The sequence below is a fragment of the Rana temporaria genome, chromosome 5 (genome assembly GCF_905171775.1).
Source record: "Rana temporaria chromosome 5, aRanTem1.1, whole genome shotgun sequence".
NCBI lineage: Eukaryota > Metazoa > Chordata > Amphibia > Anura > Ranidae > Rana > Rana temporaria.
Window position 1 is genome coordinate 386,766,236 of NC_053493.1, and position 18,922 is coordinate 386,785,157.

At 41.4% G+C, this 18,922-nt stretch overlaps 1 protein-coding gene across 2 annotated transcripts in view; it reads left to right on the plus strand.

The window, feature by feature from the left end:
- The window catches only part of TAF2 (TATA-box binding protein associated factor 2), a 181,065-nt gene that overhangs the window by 8,643 nt on the left and 153,500 nt on the right, over positions 1-18,922 (plus strand). For both annotated transcript variants that reach the window (XM_040354891.1, XM_040354892.1), the window contains exons 3-7: positions 2,415-2,575; positions 12,352-12,470; positions 12,932-13,073; positions 13,332-13,563; positions 16,352-16,536. In XM_040354891.1, the coding sequence (XP_040210825.1) occupies positions 2,415-2,575; positions 12,352-12,470; positions 12,932-13,073; positions 13,332-13,563; positions 16,352-16,536 (839 nt within the window). The remainder of the gene's footprint in view (positions 1-2,414; positions 2,576-12,351; positions 12,471-12,931; positions 13,074-13,331; positions 13,564-16,351; positions 16,537-18,922) is intronic.

Sequence of the window (18,922 nt, forward strand, 5' to 3'; positions counted from 1 at the left end):
TATCTTGTTTTGTGAATACAAAATAATGATACGCCGGCGGGAAATTCAATTTACGCCGGGGTGTATCAGTAGATACACCGGCGTAACTTGTTTGAGAATATGGCCCAGAGCCCTTAGATTCAAAGCGGAACTAAACCCACAGATTTAAAGCAGAGTTCCACCCATTCCTCAACCAAACTGTCCAACCATCCAATGGCTGGTGTCATAACTGATCACATGTGCAGCATCATGGCAGTTGAAGATCAGAGACCAAGCTGGCAGCTTCCTTGGCTGAAAATGATAGGAATGGTTTAGTTCTACTTTAAAGGATAAGTTCACCTTTCATAACATGTTACACCCATATTTGGGATGTAACATGTTATGAATACACCTGTTTGCGCTCCCCGCTGTGCCAGCTAGATGGGATCTTCTCCACCTGCTAGCTGTCAAAATTAAAACCTTCTGTGAATGGAAAACTACAAGGTGCAGCAGCCTTTGCGTCTGTCTGCTTGTAGTTTTCAATGAACTACCATGCCGCTGTGGTAGTTCATTAATTCTTCCCATCAGCATGTATTGGCTTCCAGGTACGAGCAAGCCGATACACCGACAGGTTTCTGCATGGCATCAGTGATCTCCTGATCGCTGGTACAATGCTTTACAGGCTTCTGCAACAAAAAAATAATAAATGCTTTTTTTTTTTTTTACCTGCAAAAAAATGTGCATTTAATATTTTTTTTGAAAAGGTGAACTTATCCTTTAAATGTAGAAAATATCTGGGCGCAAAAGGTTTCGCGCCCCTTCGCACCTGTTTGCTCTGGTGTGTTTTGTAAGGCTCCATTCCCGTTTGGCATTTTGGGATCTCGGGCAGAATCGATGTGATTCTGTTTGTGATCTCAAATCGCACTACAATCGCAAACCACCTTTCATTTTCAATGGCACTTAAACGTGGTGTGTTTTTGCTGCGATGTGCGAAGCTTGTCACCCAAAAGTAGATCCTGCTCATTTTTGGGCGATAAGCTTTGTGTGTTGAGGTTTGCTGCACGATTTACTGTGGCAAAGCGTCAGCACATATTAGGTGTGATTAAAAATGAATGTCGGCAGAGTAGGCATTTTATGATTGTAGTGTGATATGAGATCGAGGGCAGGATCACAGCGATTCTGCCTGAGTTACCAAATGCCAATAGTGAATGAAGCCCCACAGGTTTCCATTTATTTGAATGGGCAGCCAAAAAATCAGACATACCCCTTTTAATTTTTTCCATTACAGCCAATTACAATGTATAGTAGTGTGGTGTTGTGCTCTGTGTTGTGCTGAATGCATGTGTGTTAGAAGTATGTTGGGGTGTCATTTAACATGTGTGCAATTCAACATTTGTATGCATGCATTGCAGTTTGCATTATGTTTTTTAGGAATAAATGTTGTTGCTTTTACATGAGTTTGCATTAAGTTCACATGCGCTCCAAGTTTGTTTATATTCAAAAAAATTGAATTGCATTCATTTTATTTGCATCTGTTAAAAGTGGAGTTCCACCCATAAATATAACATTACATCAGTAGTTTTAAAAAAATGTCATTAGTCTTAAGAAATTTTTTTTTTTTTAGATGCCTTCAAAGTGTTGTTGCTAGGCAGAATAGTTAATCTTCCCTCTTCCTGCACCTAGGTGCTTAAGCTTCCTAACCTACACCGCACAGACTCCTGGGAATGTAGTGGGTGTAACTTTCTGTGCACTCCCCAGTCTCGAAGAATCATGCGACTTGGACAGTACAGGTGCTGAAACCTGATCTGAAACCTATTACACTGCTTGTGCAGCATGGAGCATGTGCGAGATCTGCAAGGCTGAAATCCAGGAAGTCATACAGTCTGGCTTCATGATGCCCACACTTAAGATGGCCCCAGTCAATTTCTATTATATAAAGTGTCTAAATTCTGTAACAACCTAACAAAACGGACCTTAGTTTACAGACTAACTTTACTAGAATACATTAAGCTTGTGTATTACAGGGGTATTTATATTTAAAAAGTGAAATTGTGGCCGGATCTCCGCTTTATATATGCTTTTGACTGCATCTGGTATAAGTGAGCTCCTAATCTCTTTCACATAAATATGTTTATGCAAGTTTTAGTTATTTGTAGTTCTATTTAGGTTAAAGGCTGGCCATACACGTTTCGAATCACAGCCGGTTCATCAGGAACTGGCCAAGATTTGAATGTGTGTGGGCAGGCTGAATGTACTAAGTTGATCAACTTGGGTACAACCAGCATGCCGTGTTTTAACTGCGGTCATCGCTAGCGGCTGCTATAGCCGCTAGTAATAATCACTGGTTTCAGCCTAAGTTATCAAGGTCTGCAATGGACATGAATAACCAATTTTACTTTTAAATATATATATTTTTTTTTGCTGTATGTGTTAATTGCTTGAGTGTTTTTCCTCAGGGATTTGTGGATTTAACGATATTCCCTACGGTGGCCAATTTGAACAAGATCAAGCTGAACAGTAAACAGTGCAGAATATACAGAGTGAAAGTGAATGAGCTGGAGGCAGCGTTCATATACAACGACCCCACACTGGAAGTCTGTCACCACGAGTCCAAACAGTAAGAGCTCCAATTTTTTCCCTCATTCGTCGGAATGCTGCTTGGTTGGCTTTACTGTACGATAGAGCTGCATGATTCTGGCTAAAATGATTATCACAATTTTTTTGCTTAGAATAAAAATCACGATTCTCGCGGTGTAACATCTTCTTTCACATTATACAAATACATTGGGCTAACTTTGCTGTTTAGTTTTTTTTTTTTTTAACCACTGGGCACTTAAACCCCCTTCGTGCCCAGACCAATTTTCAGCTTTCAGCGCTGACGCATTTTGAATGACAATTGCGCGGTCATACAACACTGTACCCAAATTATATTTTTATCATTTTTTTCTCACAAATAGAGCTTTCTTTTGGTGGTATTTCATCATCTCTGCGATTTCTATTTTTTGCGCTATAAACAGAGACAGAAAATTTTGAAAAAAAAAAACAAATTTTTTACTTTTTGTTATAATAATATCCCATTTTTAAAAAAAATAAAAAAAAAAATTCCCTCGGTTTAGGCCCATACGTAGTCTTCTACATTTTGTTAAAAAAAATCGCAATAAGCATATATTGATTGGTTTGTGCAAAAGTTACAAAAATAGGGGATAGATTTATGATTTTTTTTTTTTTTACTAGTAATGGCGGCGATCAGTGCTATAAGGCTGCATTCACATCTAGACGGACGAAATCGCGGCGTTTTGTCGCCGCAAATCGCGGTAAAAATAGCGGCGTTTTGTACCGCGATTTGCGGCGACAAAACGCGGGTATTGTCCGCCTAGATGTGTCCCAGATTGACCCCCTCTATGGAGATGATTGCCATCTCCTAGCCGAACGCTCGAAGACGCCTGAAAAAAAGGTCCGGGACCTTTTTTCACGCAGCAGGCGACAGGCGTCCGGCGTTCGGCGTGGAGATGTGAACCATCTCCATAGAGGGACATGTATTTCCAGCCCTCTGGCGGCAGAGGCGTAGCGCTACAGGCGTAAAAACGCCTAGATGTGAATGGGGTCTAAAAATGCTCTAATTACTGTATAAATGTGACTGGCAGTGAAGGGGTTAACACTAGGGGGTGAGGAAGGGGTTAAATGTGTATCCTGGGTGTGTTCTAACTGTGTGGGGGGAGGTGACCGATGCTGTGTCCCTATGTAGTACAGATCGGTCTCCTCTCTCCCTGACAGGACGTGGAGCTCTGTGTTTACACACAAAGCTCCACGTCCCTGCTGTCACCGCCGATCGCAGGTACCTGGCGGACATCGCGGCCGCCAGGCACGCGCATTGGCTTCCCAGCGATGCGCCGGGTACAGTGTATCCCCGCTGCGCACCCCCAGCGGCACGCACAGGGAATGTAAACGACAGGACATCCAGGGACGTCCACCCGGCACTTGAGAGCCGCGCTGTGGACGTCTTTCATCTATAGCCCGGATCTCAAGTGGTTAATTAATTAAAGTGTATTGTTTCCAAAAAAGTTGCATTTAAAAAAACTGCTGCACAAATACTGTGTGACATAAAATATTGCAACAACCACCATTTTATTCTCTAGGGTCTCTGCTAAAAAAAAAGAATATATCATGTTCCAGGTCATTTTCTAGCAGAAAATAATGATTTTTTACTTGTAAGCAACAAATGTCAGAAAAGGTTTGGTCTTGAATTGGTTAAACTTCCTTCATCTACTTTCCTTTGATAAAAGAACGAAAAGATACCTTGTTTCCACTTATTCCTGTGTTGTATTAAAACTTGGCAGACTGCCTGGATTTTGTTTATCCAGCTGTGAAAACTCTCTGCACTTGTTAGATGGTGACATTCTGTTTTGAAGATGGGAAGTGAATAAGATCTCGATTCTTCACGATTAATTGTGCAGCTCTACTGTACGAGGGAGACTGGACCAAGCGGCATCAGAAAACTTTATTAGAGGTTCACCATACCTATACAAAGATAAATACAGCCTCTCTAATAAGTGTAAAAATAAGTTATTGTCAATATTCCCATTTCTGGAATGAGCTCAAAAGTGTATCGGGTTCTGCAGCAACTACCAGCTGGAGACCGAAGACATAGATCAATGCACATTTTTTCCTAGTACACCACGGATCATCACGTATCTTCCAAAGCTTTTATTATTATTTATTACAGCTACTTATATAGTGCTGTCAACTTACGCAGCGCTTCACACACACATATATATTGTACATTTACATCAGTCCCTGTACAATCCAAGGTCCCTAACTCACATGCCTACATACACATAGTAGGGCCGATTTAGACAAAAGCCATTTAACCTATCAGCATGTCTGTGTTGGAGGAAACCCACACAGAGAGAAAAGGCAAACTCCAGGCAGGTAGTGCCATGGTTGGCATTGGTTGGGATTCATACTGACGACCCTAGTACTGCTAGGCTGAAGTGCTAACCACTTAGCCACTGTGCTGAAGACACATTTGCAGCTTCCGTCCCCTAACCTTCTGACACTCTTGGGGTTTGACGATTCTTAATTATTGTTTAAAGAGGAGGTTCAGTTTAATTTTCAAAACTTAAGTCAGCAGCTACAAAAACCTATAGCTGCTGACTTTTAATAAACAGATGCTTACCTGTCCGAGGATCCAGAGCAAATCCCAAGTCCTTTGTTCCACCGGTCCCCGTTGGCAGCATCTTGGAGGGCTCGTAAATCCTTTGTGTTTTTTTACCTTAATGCATCCTATGCATTAAGGTGAAAAAACACCTGACATATGATTTTGGGAAAGTGGTTCTGTTATCCTGACCGGACGTCATATGATGTGATCAGGATAACAAGCTGGCGGGCGTGCAGGGCAGCGATCAGTGGTGCGGTGTGTCAGTCTGAGGCCCCATACTCACGACCAAACATGTCTGCTGAAACTGGTCCGCGGGCCAGTTTCAGCAGACATGTTTGGTCGTGTGTGGGCGCGAGCGGGCCGAATTCCAGCAAACATTTGCCCGCCGGGCCTTTTCCCAGCGGACAAATATTCCTGGACTTGTTTTAAAACAGTCCGCTGGAATCCTGCCCGCTCGGACATGTACGGTCGTCAGTACAGACCTACCGTACATGTCCAGGCGCCCGCCGTCCCTCGCATGCGTCGAATGACTTCGACGCATGCGTGGAAGCATTTTAAAGGCGGGCCGCCCACGTCGCCGCGTCATTGTCGCGGCGACACCGCGTCATCGGCGCGGCGACACCGCGGACACGCCCCGCGTATTGTTTACGCGCGGACTTCTGTACGATGGTGTGTACAACCATCGTACAGAAGCCCTCTGGCAGACATGTACGGTGAAAACGGTCCGACGGACCGCTTTCACCGTACATGTTTGTCCGTGTGTACCCGGCCTTACACATTGCATCTCCGATCTGGGTAAAGAGCTGTATTTTGTTGCGTAAGACTAATATTGAATTCAACAGTGCATTTTGCGCTCTACGAAATGTATGATTTTTTTTTTTTTCCGCACAATTGTGGAAAACTTTGCATAGCTATGTTTTGGAAGTTATGTCAAATACATGTGACCCCTGTGTCTTCCATACCTTTTGGATATTTCCATTCGTATTGTTCTCCCATCTCCTTCCGGGTTATTTTCGTGCGTTTCGATCATATCGTTTTTTTTTTTTGTTTTTTTTTTAAGAGGACGCATACTGTACTGATTAAACGGTTGTCGTTCGCTGGGCTATCGTCCAAGCATTTTTTGCATTTGTCCCTTCAGATATTGTCGCGATCGTCTGTCGAAAGCTGTGTACTTACAATTGGACTATCATGCGATCAATCCGAAAGTGTTTTTTATCACCCGATTATCTGATCGCGTGTACGAGGCATTAGACTTTCATTTGGGTGTATTCATTTTTGCAACATGGCCTTGAATGAATTTGTTAGGAAAGTACTTTTTTGTGTGTGTGCAAATGAACAAATCTTGGTTGCAGTCAATGGCCCACATTTGTGGGAGTATTTTGTAGTATAGTGTCCCATAGAAAATGTTGATTCTGAAAAGAAAGTAAACAAATCTGTTACTCATTTAACCACTTCAGCCGCGGAAGATTTTACCCCCTTCCTGACCAAAGCACTTTTTGCAAAACCTCACTGCGTTGGTTTAACTGACAATTGCGCTGTCTTGCGACACTGTACCCAAACAAAATTTGAGGCCTCCCCCCCCCCCCCCCCCACACACACACAAATAGAGCTTTCTTTTGGTGGTATTTGATCACTTCTGCATTTTTTTTATTTTTTGCGTTCTGTAAAAAAAAAAAAAAAGCGACAATTTTGAAAAAAAAAACACTATCTTTTACTTTTTGCTATCCCATATGCCACATTTTTTTTTCCAGAAACAAAAATGGAGCAACAATTTTGAAAACATTTTTATATTTTTAACTTTTTGCTATAATAAATATCCACCAAAAATATATTTAAATATTTTTTTCCTCAGTTTAAGCCGATATGTTTTCTTCTACATATTTTTGGTAAAAAAAATCCCAATAAACGTATATTGATTGGTTTGTGCAAAAGTTATAGCGTCTACAAAATAGGGGATAGAATTTTGGCATTTTTATTATTTATTTTCTTACTAGTAAAGGCGGCAATCTTTATATCGGGACTGCGACATTATGACGGACACATCGGACACTTTTGACATATTTTTGGGACCATTGACAATTTTACAGGGATCAGTACTATAAAAATGCACTGATTACTGTAAAAATTTCACTGGCAGAAAAGGGGTTAACACTAGGGGGCGAGCAAGGGGTTAAATGTGTTCCCACTCAGGGCTCGACAAATCCAGGTCGCCATGGCGACTAGAAATAGTGTCCTGGCGACTTGCTTGGAAGGTGGGCTGGCGCCATCTGGTGGTGAGCCGTTGGTATTGCAAGTTATTACCACCAGATGTGTGAGCTGGCGCCATCTGGTGGTGGCCGTTGGTATTACAAGTTAAGCATTACAAGTTAAACAGCAATTCTAATGTCATTTTTCACTATTTTTCACTGCCATCTTCTTCCCTCTAATTAGAACCCCCAAACATTATATATATTTTTTATCCTAACACCCTAGAGAATAAAATGGCGGTCGTTGCAATACTTTCTGTCACGCTGTATTTGCGCAGCGGTCTTACAAGGGCACTTTTTTGGGAAAAAATTACACTGTTTTTTTTTATTAAAAAATAAGACAACAGTAAAGTTATCCCCATTTTTTTTAATATTATGAAAGATAATGTTACGCCGAGTAAATTGATACCCAACATGTCATGCTTCAAAATTTGCGTCCGCTCGTGGAATGGCGACAAACTTTTACCCTTTAAAATCTTCATAGGCGACGTTTAAAAAAATCTACAGGTTGCATATTTTGAGTTACAGAGGAGGTCCAGGGCTAGAATTATTGCTCTCGCTCTACCAATCGCAGCGATACCTCACATGTGTGGTTTGAACACCGTTTACATATGCGGTCGCTGCTCACGTATGTGTTCACTTCTGCGCGCAAGCTCGTCGGGACGGGGTGCGTTTTCTGGCTCCTAACTTTTTTAGCTGGCTCCTAGATTCCAAGCAAATTTGTCAAACCCTGTTCTAACTGAAGGGGGAGGAGACTGACTAGGGGAAATTACAGATTTCTGTTCATGCTTTGTATGAACAAACGATCAGTCATTTCTCCCCTGAGAGAACTAGGATCTGTGTGTTTACATACACAGATCCCGGTTCTCGCTGTATCACGAGCATTGGCTCCAGGGGCGAGCAGCAGGCGCACACTCCTAGTGGCCATAGGGCGAAGCGACATAACATAACATCGTTTCGCCCAGCCGTGCCATGTTGCCACAGTATAACTGCGGCGGCTGGTCGGCAAGTGGTTAAGCTGAGCGCTGTAACTAAGATTATTTAATTAACATGACTGGTCCCCTTTAAAACCAGTAAAATTAAAATGTGTATTTAATGAGCATGACCTTTTTCTGAGAAGTAATTTATAATGTGCTCACTTTGTTGGATTTACACCAGCCCTCTGGGTTCCATAACACATTTACCAAAACACTTCCATCAATAAGCCCTCCATTTATCCCTCCATTTATAGAAGGATTGAGGGTACAGCGACGGTGCCAACACCATGTCTTCCTGCCAGTAGCAGCACACTAAAGCTGTGTCAGTGCCCACATTATCAGTGTTCTGACTCCTTTAATAATTACACTGCTGCCGGCATGAAGTGTTGGCGGACTCTGATGTTTGGAGAGAGCCAGATACTCAGCAAAGGACATTGGATTAAAGAAAACACTGATTACAGATGATGTAAAGCCACCCATAGACATAAGATCCTGACCTCCATACTTGGAACTTTCATTTCATAAACCGTATCGGTCTTCTTGGCTAAAAATATGACCTATTTCCAAAGTAAATGTGACAGTAGAAGATATCATTTTGGGATAATGCAGCCAGGAACAGAAAATGTGTGTTTTGTAAATGTAGTTTTGACAAATTTTAAAAGGGTTGTAAAGGTACAATTTTTTTCTCCTAAATATCTTCCTTTACCTTAGTGCAGTCCCCCTTCACTTACCTCATCCTTCCATTTTGCTTTGAAATTTCCTTATTTCTTCTGAGAAATCCTCACTTCCTGTTCTTCTGTCTGTAACTCCACACAGTAATGCAAGGCTTTCTCACTGGTGTGGAGTGATGTGCTCGCCCCCTCCCTTGGACTACAGGAGAGTCAGGACCAGGGCCGCCATCAGGGGGGTACAGGCAGTGGACCTGTAAGGGGCCCAGAGGTCCCCAGGGCCCCGGATGGTTCCCCCCTTTTTTATATATATATATATATATATATATATATATATATATATATATATATATATATATATATATATATATATATATATATATATATATATATATATATATATATATATTCCTTTATCTCTTTCTCTGCTCCAGGGGGCCCATGCCTGAAGCTGTGTAAGGGGCCCCATAATTCCCGATGGCGGCCCTGGTCAGGACGCTCTCTACATTGCAGATAAAGGAGCTGTGTGTTAGTGGGCGTCCTGACTTTCCTGTAGTCCAAGGGAGGGGCGAGCATGACACTCCACACCAGGGAGAAAGCCTTGCATTACTGTGTGGAGTTACAGACAGAAGAACAGGAAGTGAGGATTTCTCAGAAGAAATAAGGACATTTAGAAGCAAAATGGAAGGATGAGGTAAGTGAAGGAGGACTGCACTAAGGTAAAGGAAGATATTTAGGAAAAAAACATTGTACCTTTACAACCCCTTTAAAGCCCCCCAAAAAATCAACTTTTACATTTGTCTGTCATGTTCTTTTGTATGAATGATCTTCCCGAATGAACACTCGGCTCATCAATACCTGTTTCTTTATACTTCTATCTCTCTCTCTCTGTATGTGAGGCGCAGTGGTTCTGAAAATGGTTGTATGGGCTCAAGGATTTTTACCTTCATAAATTCTGTGCATGAAGGCAAAAAAACCCTGTAAAAATATTGGTGGATGGGTGCGCTTATTAACCAATAGTAATACATAATCAAATATAAATTAGTGTACATAATCAAATATAAATTAATATGCAGATTATATAAATGCTAAACACCTATTACCAGTAAGTGATCTAGTAAAAAAGTCCAAAATAAATGCTAAACACCTATTGTCAGTAAGTGATCTAGTAAAAAAGTCCAAAATAATTATAATGCTGGTATCTGTTGTGCTCAGAAGTTAATGGTGCCAAAATATAAAGAAAGTCCAAAATAGGCGTAAGTGGTTGGAGATAATAATCTCTAGAACAGTCCTCAGTTGGAGAAAGACATGCTTGCAATCAAGCTATAGGTCCACCTTCACCATAAAATTGGCTTACACCCAAAGTGAATATATGAATTGGCTCCTTACCAGAAGAAAATGCCCCCTATTTTGGTATCAAAAAGGAGGACATTTAAGGCTTGTCACAGGATCACCTGTAGTGGCAAATACGTCCTGGCAGCAGTGACAGTTGCAATCATTGGATATCCAATATGAACATGAAAAATAAGATGTGGCCAAACATAGTGTAACTTTGTTTTAATGAATGTTAAAATATAAACAGAGGGAGCCAAGTGGCCGCTTACTTTAAAAGGTGGCTCAAACCCGGCACTGAGGCTCAGTAGCATAGGGTCAGACAGCAAGATCCTGGGCGCTTGGATGCTCAGCTCGTGTCCCGAGCGTGCGCAAGGGGCGGCATCCAACCACGCAATCGTACCTGTCACTTCCTGTATCCTGCTCTGCTGGCTCCGTTCATCGCGGACGTGGAACGCACGCTCGGGACACGAGCTGAGCATCCAAGCGCCCAGGATCTTGCTGTCTGACCCTATGCTACTGAGCCTCAGTGCCGGGTTTGAGTCCAACAGTAAAGATGATGGTAAGAATATGGCAAGCGGGAAAACTGTTGGACTTTTTACCGAGAAAGAGTTGGCCTCTAAGGTCTCTATTACTGATCTATGAGGAGACCCTCTTAATATCATTTTCCCACTTGCATTTCCTCCCCCCTCTATGCTACACCCCCCCAAATGCTGCAACTGTGCCGCCAAGAAATAACTATACGGGTGCGGGACCGATAGCCCTCCTCTATCTGTTGGCAATTGCAGCGTTCGGAGACTGATCCTTGCCTTTCCCTTTTTCCAGATTAGGGTCCTAAAGAGGGTCTCTATCTTTTTAAACCATCGGTTATCAATCCACACTGGGGAGTTGTGAAGTATATACAGCAATTGTGGCATCCAGATCATTTTAATAAGATTGCTGCGTCCGGCCACCGACAGTGGCAAATGTCCCCATACATCCGCTTTACGTTTAAGTTTGCCCAAAAGTGGCACTTGATTATTCTTGGGTAGCAGCGATTTTGTTTATCTTTATTTTTATTTTCACTCTTTTAAAAATAATTTATTTTGGCGCGAGTTACTCTAATTCTAAAAAAAAAACCTGTGTGTAGCTCATTGGCTCTGGCTGCTGTCAATCGCAGCCAGCGAGCCAATGATGGAAAGAAGGGGCGAGGATTACTCGGTTGTCTCCATTGCAAACTACTTGCTTTGGGGGCACTTAGCAGGAGGGAGGGGCCAGGAGCACCGGCAGGAGGATTGGGGTTGCTCTGTGCAGAACCGTTACACAGAGTAGGTAAGTATGACATGTTTGTTATTTATATAACAAAAAAAAATGCATTCATAATTACTTTAACCACATCAGCTCTGGAAGGTTTACCCCCTTTATGACTTTGCATTTTCTGAATGATTGCAAGTGTTCTCTTATTGGACAAGGAGGAGAGGCGGGATGTTGACATCACACACTCTATCTCGTCCAATCAGAGAACACTTTGCAATAATTCAGAAAGTGCAAAGCATTCTCTGAATGGGGCCTGAGCTGAATGTCCGACCTCCTGTGTTCACAATACATCAGGCTGGCTGCTCAGCACGGGACATGGAGATCATTAGAGCAGCGGTGTCTACTTCAGTGATTTCCAGCTGCATCTACCAGGTATGTCATTCACATAGTTACATTGGTACAGACTAGACCAATGTAACTATGTATAACATGTCAATGTGTAGAATTATTCTTTGACATTGGACTGCATGGTGATTTAGTACTGTTTGGTTAATGCTGTTCTGGAGTCGGTTATCTTTAGAAATTCTGTCCATTTTGTATTCTCATTTCGTTTTTCTGTGGGATGTTAACTGTCTCTTACATTGTTTCTGTGTTATTACAACTGTGGGTAACACAGGTAACTAGTTTATCTACACTGCAAAACACAATTCGCTATATTAATAAAGGATTACGTATACTTTTTACATTTTAATTGTGGCGTTTTTCTTTTCTTGTAGACGAAATCTGAATTTTTTTTCCAATGCGTATGCAGCAGCTGTCAGTGCAGTTGACCCAGATGCTGGAAATGGTGAACTCTGCATCAAAGTACCATCAGAACTGTGGAAACATGTTGATGGTAATGTACAATACAACTATTTTGTGTAATGCGTGTGACTATGAATGAATAAATGAATGAATGAAAACTTATATAGCGCAGCACATGCGAACTTAATCGCCTCTGGGCGCTTGTTGTTCCTGTCTCCTTTGGTATCAAAAGAGATGAGTCTTGATCTTTCTCCTGAACGTCAGGTGGTTCTCCTCCAACCGAATGCTGGTTGGTAAAGCGTTCCATAGTCTAGGCCCTTGGACCGCGAATCTCCTTTCTCCTTTGGACTTGTATCTGGCTTTGGGTATCTGGAGGAGATTTTGATTGGTGGATCGCAGAACGCGATTGGGATTTTGAGCTTTTATTTTTTCGCATAGATAATGGGGAGCGTTCCCATAGATACATCTATGCGTTAGACAGAGTGCTTTATTACTATTATTTATTTATTTATTTTATAATCATTGCTTGTGTATTTCTTTTGGTTTCTGCAGAGTTAAAAGTGCTGAAGGTGTACATTGAGTTCTCCCTGGATCAGCCGAAAGGCGGCCTTCATTTTGTTGTTCCCAATGTGGAAGGCAGTATGGCAGAGAGAGGGGCTCATTGCTTTTCCTACGGATACCAGAATTCCACCAGGTAAGCCGTAGTTCTGTTGGCTGGATTTGAAATGTATTTTAAAGCAGAGCTTCATTTTTACAAATTAATTACAAAATAAGTTGCCCCAAAGTTTAAAAATAAAAAGTTCAGTTTTCAATGCAATATTCACCTTCTCTCCAGTTCTCCCCCCCCCCCCCCCCCAGCAGATAGTCTGTTCTGCTGATGACTCCTGAAAAGTCCACGCTGCTACTGCTTTTTCTGTGTTGAATTCTGAGCCCTGTATTCTCTTGCTGTTAGGTTTTGGTTCCCGTGTGTGGACTCCTATTCAGAGCTATGCACATGGAAGCTGGAGTTCACAGTCGATGCCGCCATGGTGGCTGTGTCCAATGGGGATCTTGTGGAAACCATTTACACCCCCGACATGAGGAAGAAGACCTACCACTACACCCTCGCCATTCCAACCGCATCTCCTAACATTTCTCTGGCTGTTGGCCCTTTTGAGATTCTTGTGGATCCTTACATGCATGAGGTATGATTATGCTGCTTAATCTGTTGATAAAATATTATTGTACATTAGAACCTTGTTGACCTGTTGCAGTTGTTTGACATTTAAAGTGGTTCGAAAGGCAGAAGGTTTTTTACACTAATGCATTTTATGCATTAACCACTTGCCGACCACCTTATAGCAGTTTTGCTGCTCACGATCGTGTGTGTGTGTGTATGTGTATATATATATATATATATATATATATATATATATATATATATATATATATATATATATATATATATATATATATATATATATATATATATATATATATATATATATATATATATATATATATAATGATCCTGCACTTCCGGGAATCACCGTAAGCTCGCTCCCACTGTGATTCTACACAGCGTATCCTGCGGACCCAATGTCTGCTGGCACCCGCTGATTTTTTTGGTACACAGGCAAAACGATGACCTGCCTATGTAAATAAGGCAGATTACTGTTCTGTTAGTAAGGATTGCATGGATCCTGTGTTCCTTCAAAGCAGGAACACCAGTGCACCTAGTAAGCACCTTCCACACTACAGTAAAACACCAGCTAGGCACACGGTTAACCCTTTGATCGCCCCTGATAACCCCTTCCCAGCCAGTGTCATTAGTACAGTGATCACTGCATTAGTGTCACTGGTCCCCAAATAAGTGTCCAATTTGTCCTCTGCCATATCGCAGTCCCGCTATAAGTCGCTGATCGCCACCATTACTAGTAAAAATAAATAAAAATGCCATAAATATATGAAAATAAAGCGACCCATGATGTCCTTTAGCCATATTTCCATTGCCCCTTATCTCTTATCCCTTCCCTCACACACTGGGTCCAGCCACTTGTAAAAGCACCCATTGGCCTGATCAAGGAGGGGCTACCTGAATCATTGATTGCCCTTGTTTTTTCCTTGACAGCTAAATTAACCTATCTATTGGATAGTGTGCATGTAACTAGTGGCTGAACCAATTACGTCCAGACTAGTGCTGTGTCTATGTTTTGTAACCTGTGAGTCCTGTTTGTTATATATGTCCATGGCACTCTATTTTAAATGATTCAATTTTTTTCATATAGTTCGTAATAAACTGCACTTTTATACTTATTTTATTCTAGAATAAAACCATTTTGTATCAGTTTCTGTTTAGATCATTATTTGTTGCTATTTGTAACCCCTTTTCAATTAGCCTCCTCTTAGGCTATTCCCCTTCCCTTTTCCCCTTTTTATAGTCATGACTATTGGTTACAGCAACAAAACCCAACAGGATATATGATCCATTATAGGCACCTGTACTGATCACCTATATACTAGTGGTTAACTTGCGTTCCCATTCCCCCATTTCCCCCGTATTTTTCATAAATATATCCCATAGTTTGTAAATGCGCAAACCAATCAATATGCGCTTATTGGGATATTTTTTTTTTTTTTTTTATCAAAATGATTTAGCAGAATACATATTGGCCTAAATTGATGAAGAATTTTTTTTTTTTTTTACATTTTTGATTAGATATCTTTTTATAGCAAAAAAAATTCAATATTGTTGGCTGTTTTTTTTTGTTTTATAGCGCAAAAAAAAAAATACAGAGGTGATCAAATACAACCAAGAGAAAGCTCCTTTTTTGGGGGGTGGGGGGAAGACAATTATTTGATTTGGGTAGTGTCGCAGGACTGTAATTGTCAAAGTAATGCAGTGCCGTATAGCAAAATATAAGAGGAGAGGAGGAGGAACTAGGAGCGCTGGTGGGGGACCAGAGAAGAGAAGGTTCGAGGCTGTGGTAAAAAGGGCAATTTACTGTATGTTGTTATAACGCTCGAACATCATTTTAATAGGCTGCTGTTCTTTTTGGCACTGCAACCCACTTACAGAAGCATGAAATGCACCTGTACTCCAGAATGCCATAATCCATGTTCTGCTTATTATGTTGCCCTGTCTAAACCTCTGTCACTTGTGACTGAGACATTTAAGAGTTGTAGCTTCACAAAATATTTGCTTGAATAATAGACTTTTTTTTTTTACATTCTCACCCATTGAGGGAAAATATATATCTTTTGACCTTGTGGTTATACTGACACTTTTAAGAGGAATGAATACTACCAAGCAAACTTTTCTGCCATCTTTTCTTCAACATTTTTGTTTCAATGAAGACTCTTCTCTGCTTTGATGCTACGTTGAGCTAGCTGGCTCTACCATCCTCAGCTTGGCTGTCGGATTGCCACATCCAGACCCCGCAGGACTGGACATTGCTCCATAGATTTACACAGCGGGACTATACCCCCCCCCCCCCTGTTTTGATTGACGCACCTGGAGTGTTGTATGAAGCGGAAGAGAGGAGAGAAGAGATGCAGCCATGCCCAGTGCTGGATCTATTCACACAGGGAAGGTGTGGGGGTTGGGGATTACGGGGGGGGGGGGGGGGCAGAGAAATAGAAACGTTTTTTACCTTAATGCAAGTAATGCATTAAGGTAAATATTTTTAGCTTTAGTGTCACTTTAACTGAGGTATGCTGATAGTCGGAGGCGTTGTCCTGGGCTGGCCAATCCTTCTTTTTTTTTTTTTTAGCAAGTAACCCATCCTCCTGGTAGATGGCAGTATAACCTGAAGGTGAAAGACTTTCTGTGTCCTTCAATGGACTCCGAAAAAAACTGGATTTTTGTACTGGTAAATTCCAGTTCTCTATTTCGGTGGATGATTGTGCTGTGAATCAAGGTGGGGTAACATGGCTCTTGCACTGTCTTTGATCTCTGTATTCACTTCACTATTGTGATTTCCTTTTCTTTAGGTGACTCACTTTTGCTTGCCTCAGTTATTACCCCTTCTGAAGCACACAACCTCCTACCTCCATGAGGTGTTTGAGTTTTATGAGGAGATCCTCACTTGCCGCTACCCGTATTCCTGCTTCAAGACGGTGTTTGTCGATGAAGCTTACATGGAAGTTACAGCCTATGCATCTATGAGTATCTTTAGGTAAGTGCTTGAAAATCCACACTGTTTTTTAAAGCTGGTTTAATCTATTCCCACATGCGCTATAGCCAATTCTGGGAGGACATTATAGTGAGTGCCTTCCACACGCTCCCTGGGGCACACATTGGGCACTCTCTGTTACTCCTGTGTGCTTTGGACACAGCTGATCACAGATTGGAGTAAAGGACCAATCATAGTGCCCCTTTAACTTGTGATCAGCTGTGTACAATCACAGCTGTCACAATGTAAGCAGCAGTTTGCCTGTTATCGGCTCTCCTTTCCTCACACAGAGACGGCATGTGAAGAAAGGAGAGCTGATCTGTTAGGGCACAGAGTACAGCAGCCCTCAAAATTTCCACTCGCCTGCTTGCATTTTGCGAGTGGATTTTGAGGGCTGGCGAGTGTGGGAGTGATCTTAGGGGAAAAGAGACGAGAGGAGAGTCGCCGCCGCCGTGTTGTTCAAAGTGCAGGGAACATAACGGCTTTCAATTCAATAACTGTGTTCCCTGCCGCGCACCGTCATATACAGCCCTTCCCCCTTGTCCGGGCACTTTGATAGACAGATCACCCATCCCATGATTGGATGGGTGATCTGTCTATCAAAGTTTCCCGAACAAGGGGGAGGGGCTGTATATGACGGTGTGCGGCGGACAACACAGCTATTGAATTGAAAGCTTTTATGTTCCCCCCGCACTTTGAACAACACGGTGGCGGCAGCAGCGGCTCTCCTCTCCTCTCTCTTCCCCTAAGATCACTCCCACACTTGCGGCAGCTCTCCTCTCTCTTACCCAGCACAGGTAGGCTGCACTGGGGACACGTGGCTGCACTGGGGACACGTCACTGCACTGGTAGACATGGGCAGGCTGCATTTTTGGGCACAGATAAAGTTGTTGTTAATATTTATTTTTATAACTTCTGCATAAAACATTTAAGTGTCATTTCATGAGATAATTTAGGAGGGCGGGACATGGTAGGGGTTGGGCAGGGCAACTGGTATTTTGATAACGTAAGCACACTGTAAAAGTGAAAGAACACAGAAAAGGAAAGAATCCCATTCATAACAGGATTTAATACTCAATATAAAAGACTTGAAGGAATCGTACAGAAACACTGGCCAATTATCTGCAATGACCCCCAGCTGAATAAAATTCTCCCCCCAAAACCAACATTTATTTACAGACGAGCCAGACGGATAGGTGATGTCATTGTAAAAAACGTACCGGACCCTCCCCAGAAAATGACAACTTTTTTTGACCACAAGGGATTTTATGGGTGTGGGAAGTGTAAACCGTATAAACTCACTAATAAAAACAAACAAAAAAGTCCTGAAATTCCAATCTAACACCATGAAACAAAAATACAAAATTGAGAAATTGATAACATGCCGCAGCACACATGTAACTTATCTTTTAGAATGTAGCTGCGGATAACAATATGTGGGGCGAACGAAAAGAGAGCTATCGGTAAGAATAGGGGAACATGTCAGAAATATAAAAAAAGGGTATAACTACCATAGCGTCTCCAGGTACTTTAGGGACGTACATCAGAAAGACCCCAAATATCTTAAGTTCTATGCCATAGATAGAATAGCAAAAAGCTGGAGAAATTCAAATATGCGAAGGGAAATTTCTTGCAATGAAACCTTTTGGATATTTAAATTATATACAACGAAGCCATATGGAATGAACAATAGGAGCTGAATGTCAACTGTTTTATATATGATTAGTAACAAGGGACATTTGAATTTTATTATTTTTTTTATTTTTATTTTATTATTATTTTTATTTATATATAATTTTTTTATTATTTTTTATCTTCATTTTTATCTATATATTTTTTAATATAGTATATCCAATCTCATAGCTTGGTTCGGTGCAATAGTTGAAAATATCAGGTTTTATAGATGTGCAGTCTTTTTTCCCCCAGTATAATAAAGGAGCGTGCATGTATAGATTTTATACACATATATTTTTTTCTTCCAAGTTTGCCACCTTTTTTCCCTTGGTTATAGTATCTCTGTGCCGATGTCACTTCTGTAGCCTAGAACAGTTTTTTTTTATTTTTATTTTTGTATGTATTGGCATTGACTGTGTGACTTGGCCTGGCAGGATACTTTGGAATACTTCAGGTATCTTACAGACTGCTTTGCAATGTATACCAGAAATTTCCTGTGTCACTGAACTTTTCTTAGTTGGGGTCTCTCAATTTCTCAGCAGATCCTTCTCATCAGATTTTGGTTAGTTGAACCATTGCCTGTAGTTTTTGTTTGCATTTGTTTTCCACTTTACTGTCTTTTGCTTTTGGAAGGTATTGCTGAACATTAATTGTCTGCACAGAAGGGTATAGCCTACAAAAGTAGGGATGCCCTCCATGCTTTTATTTTTTATTT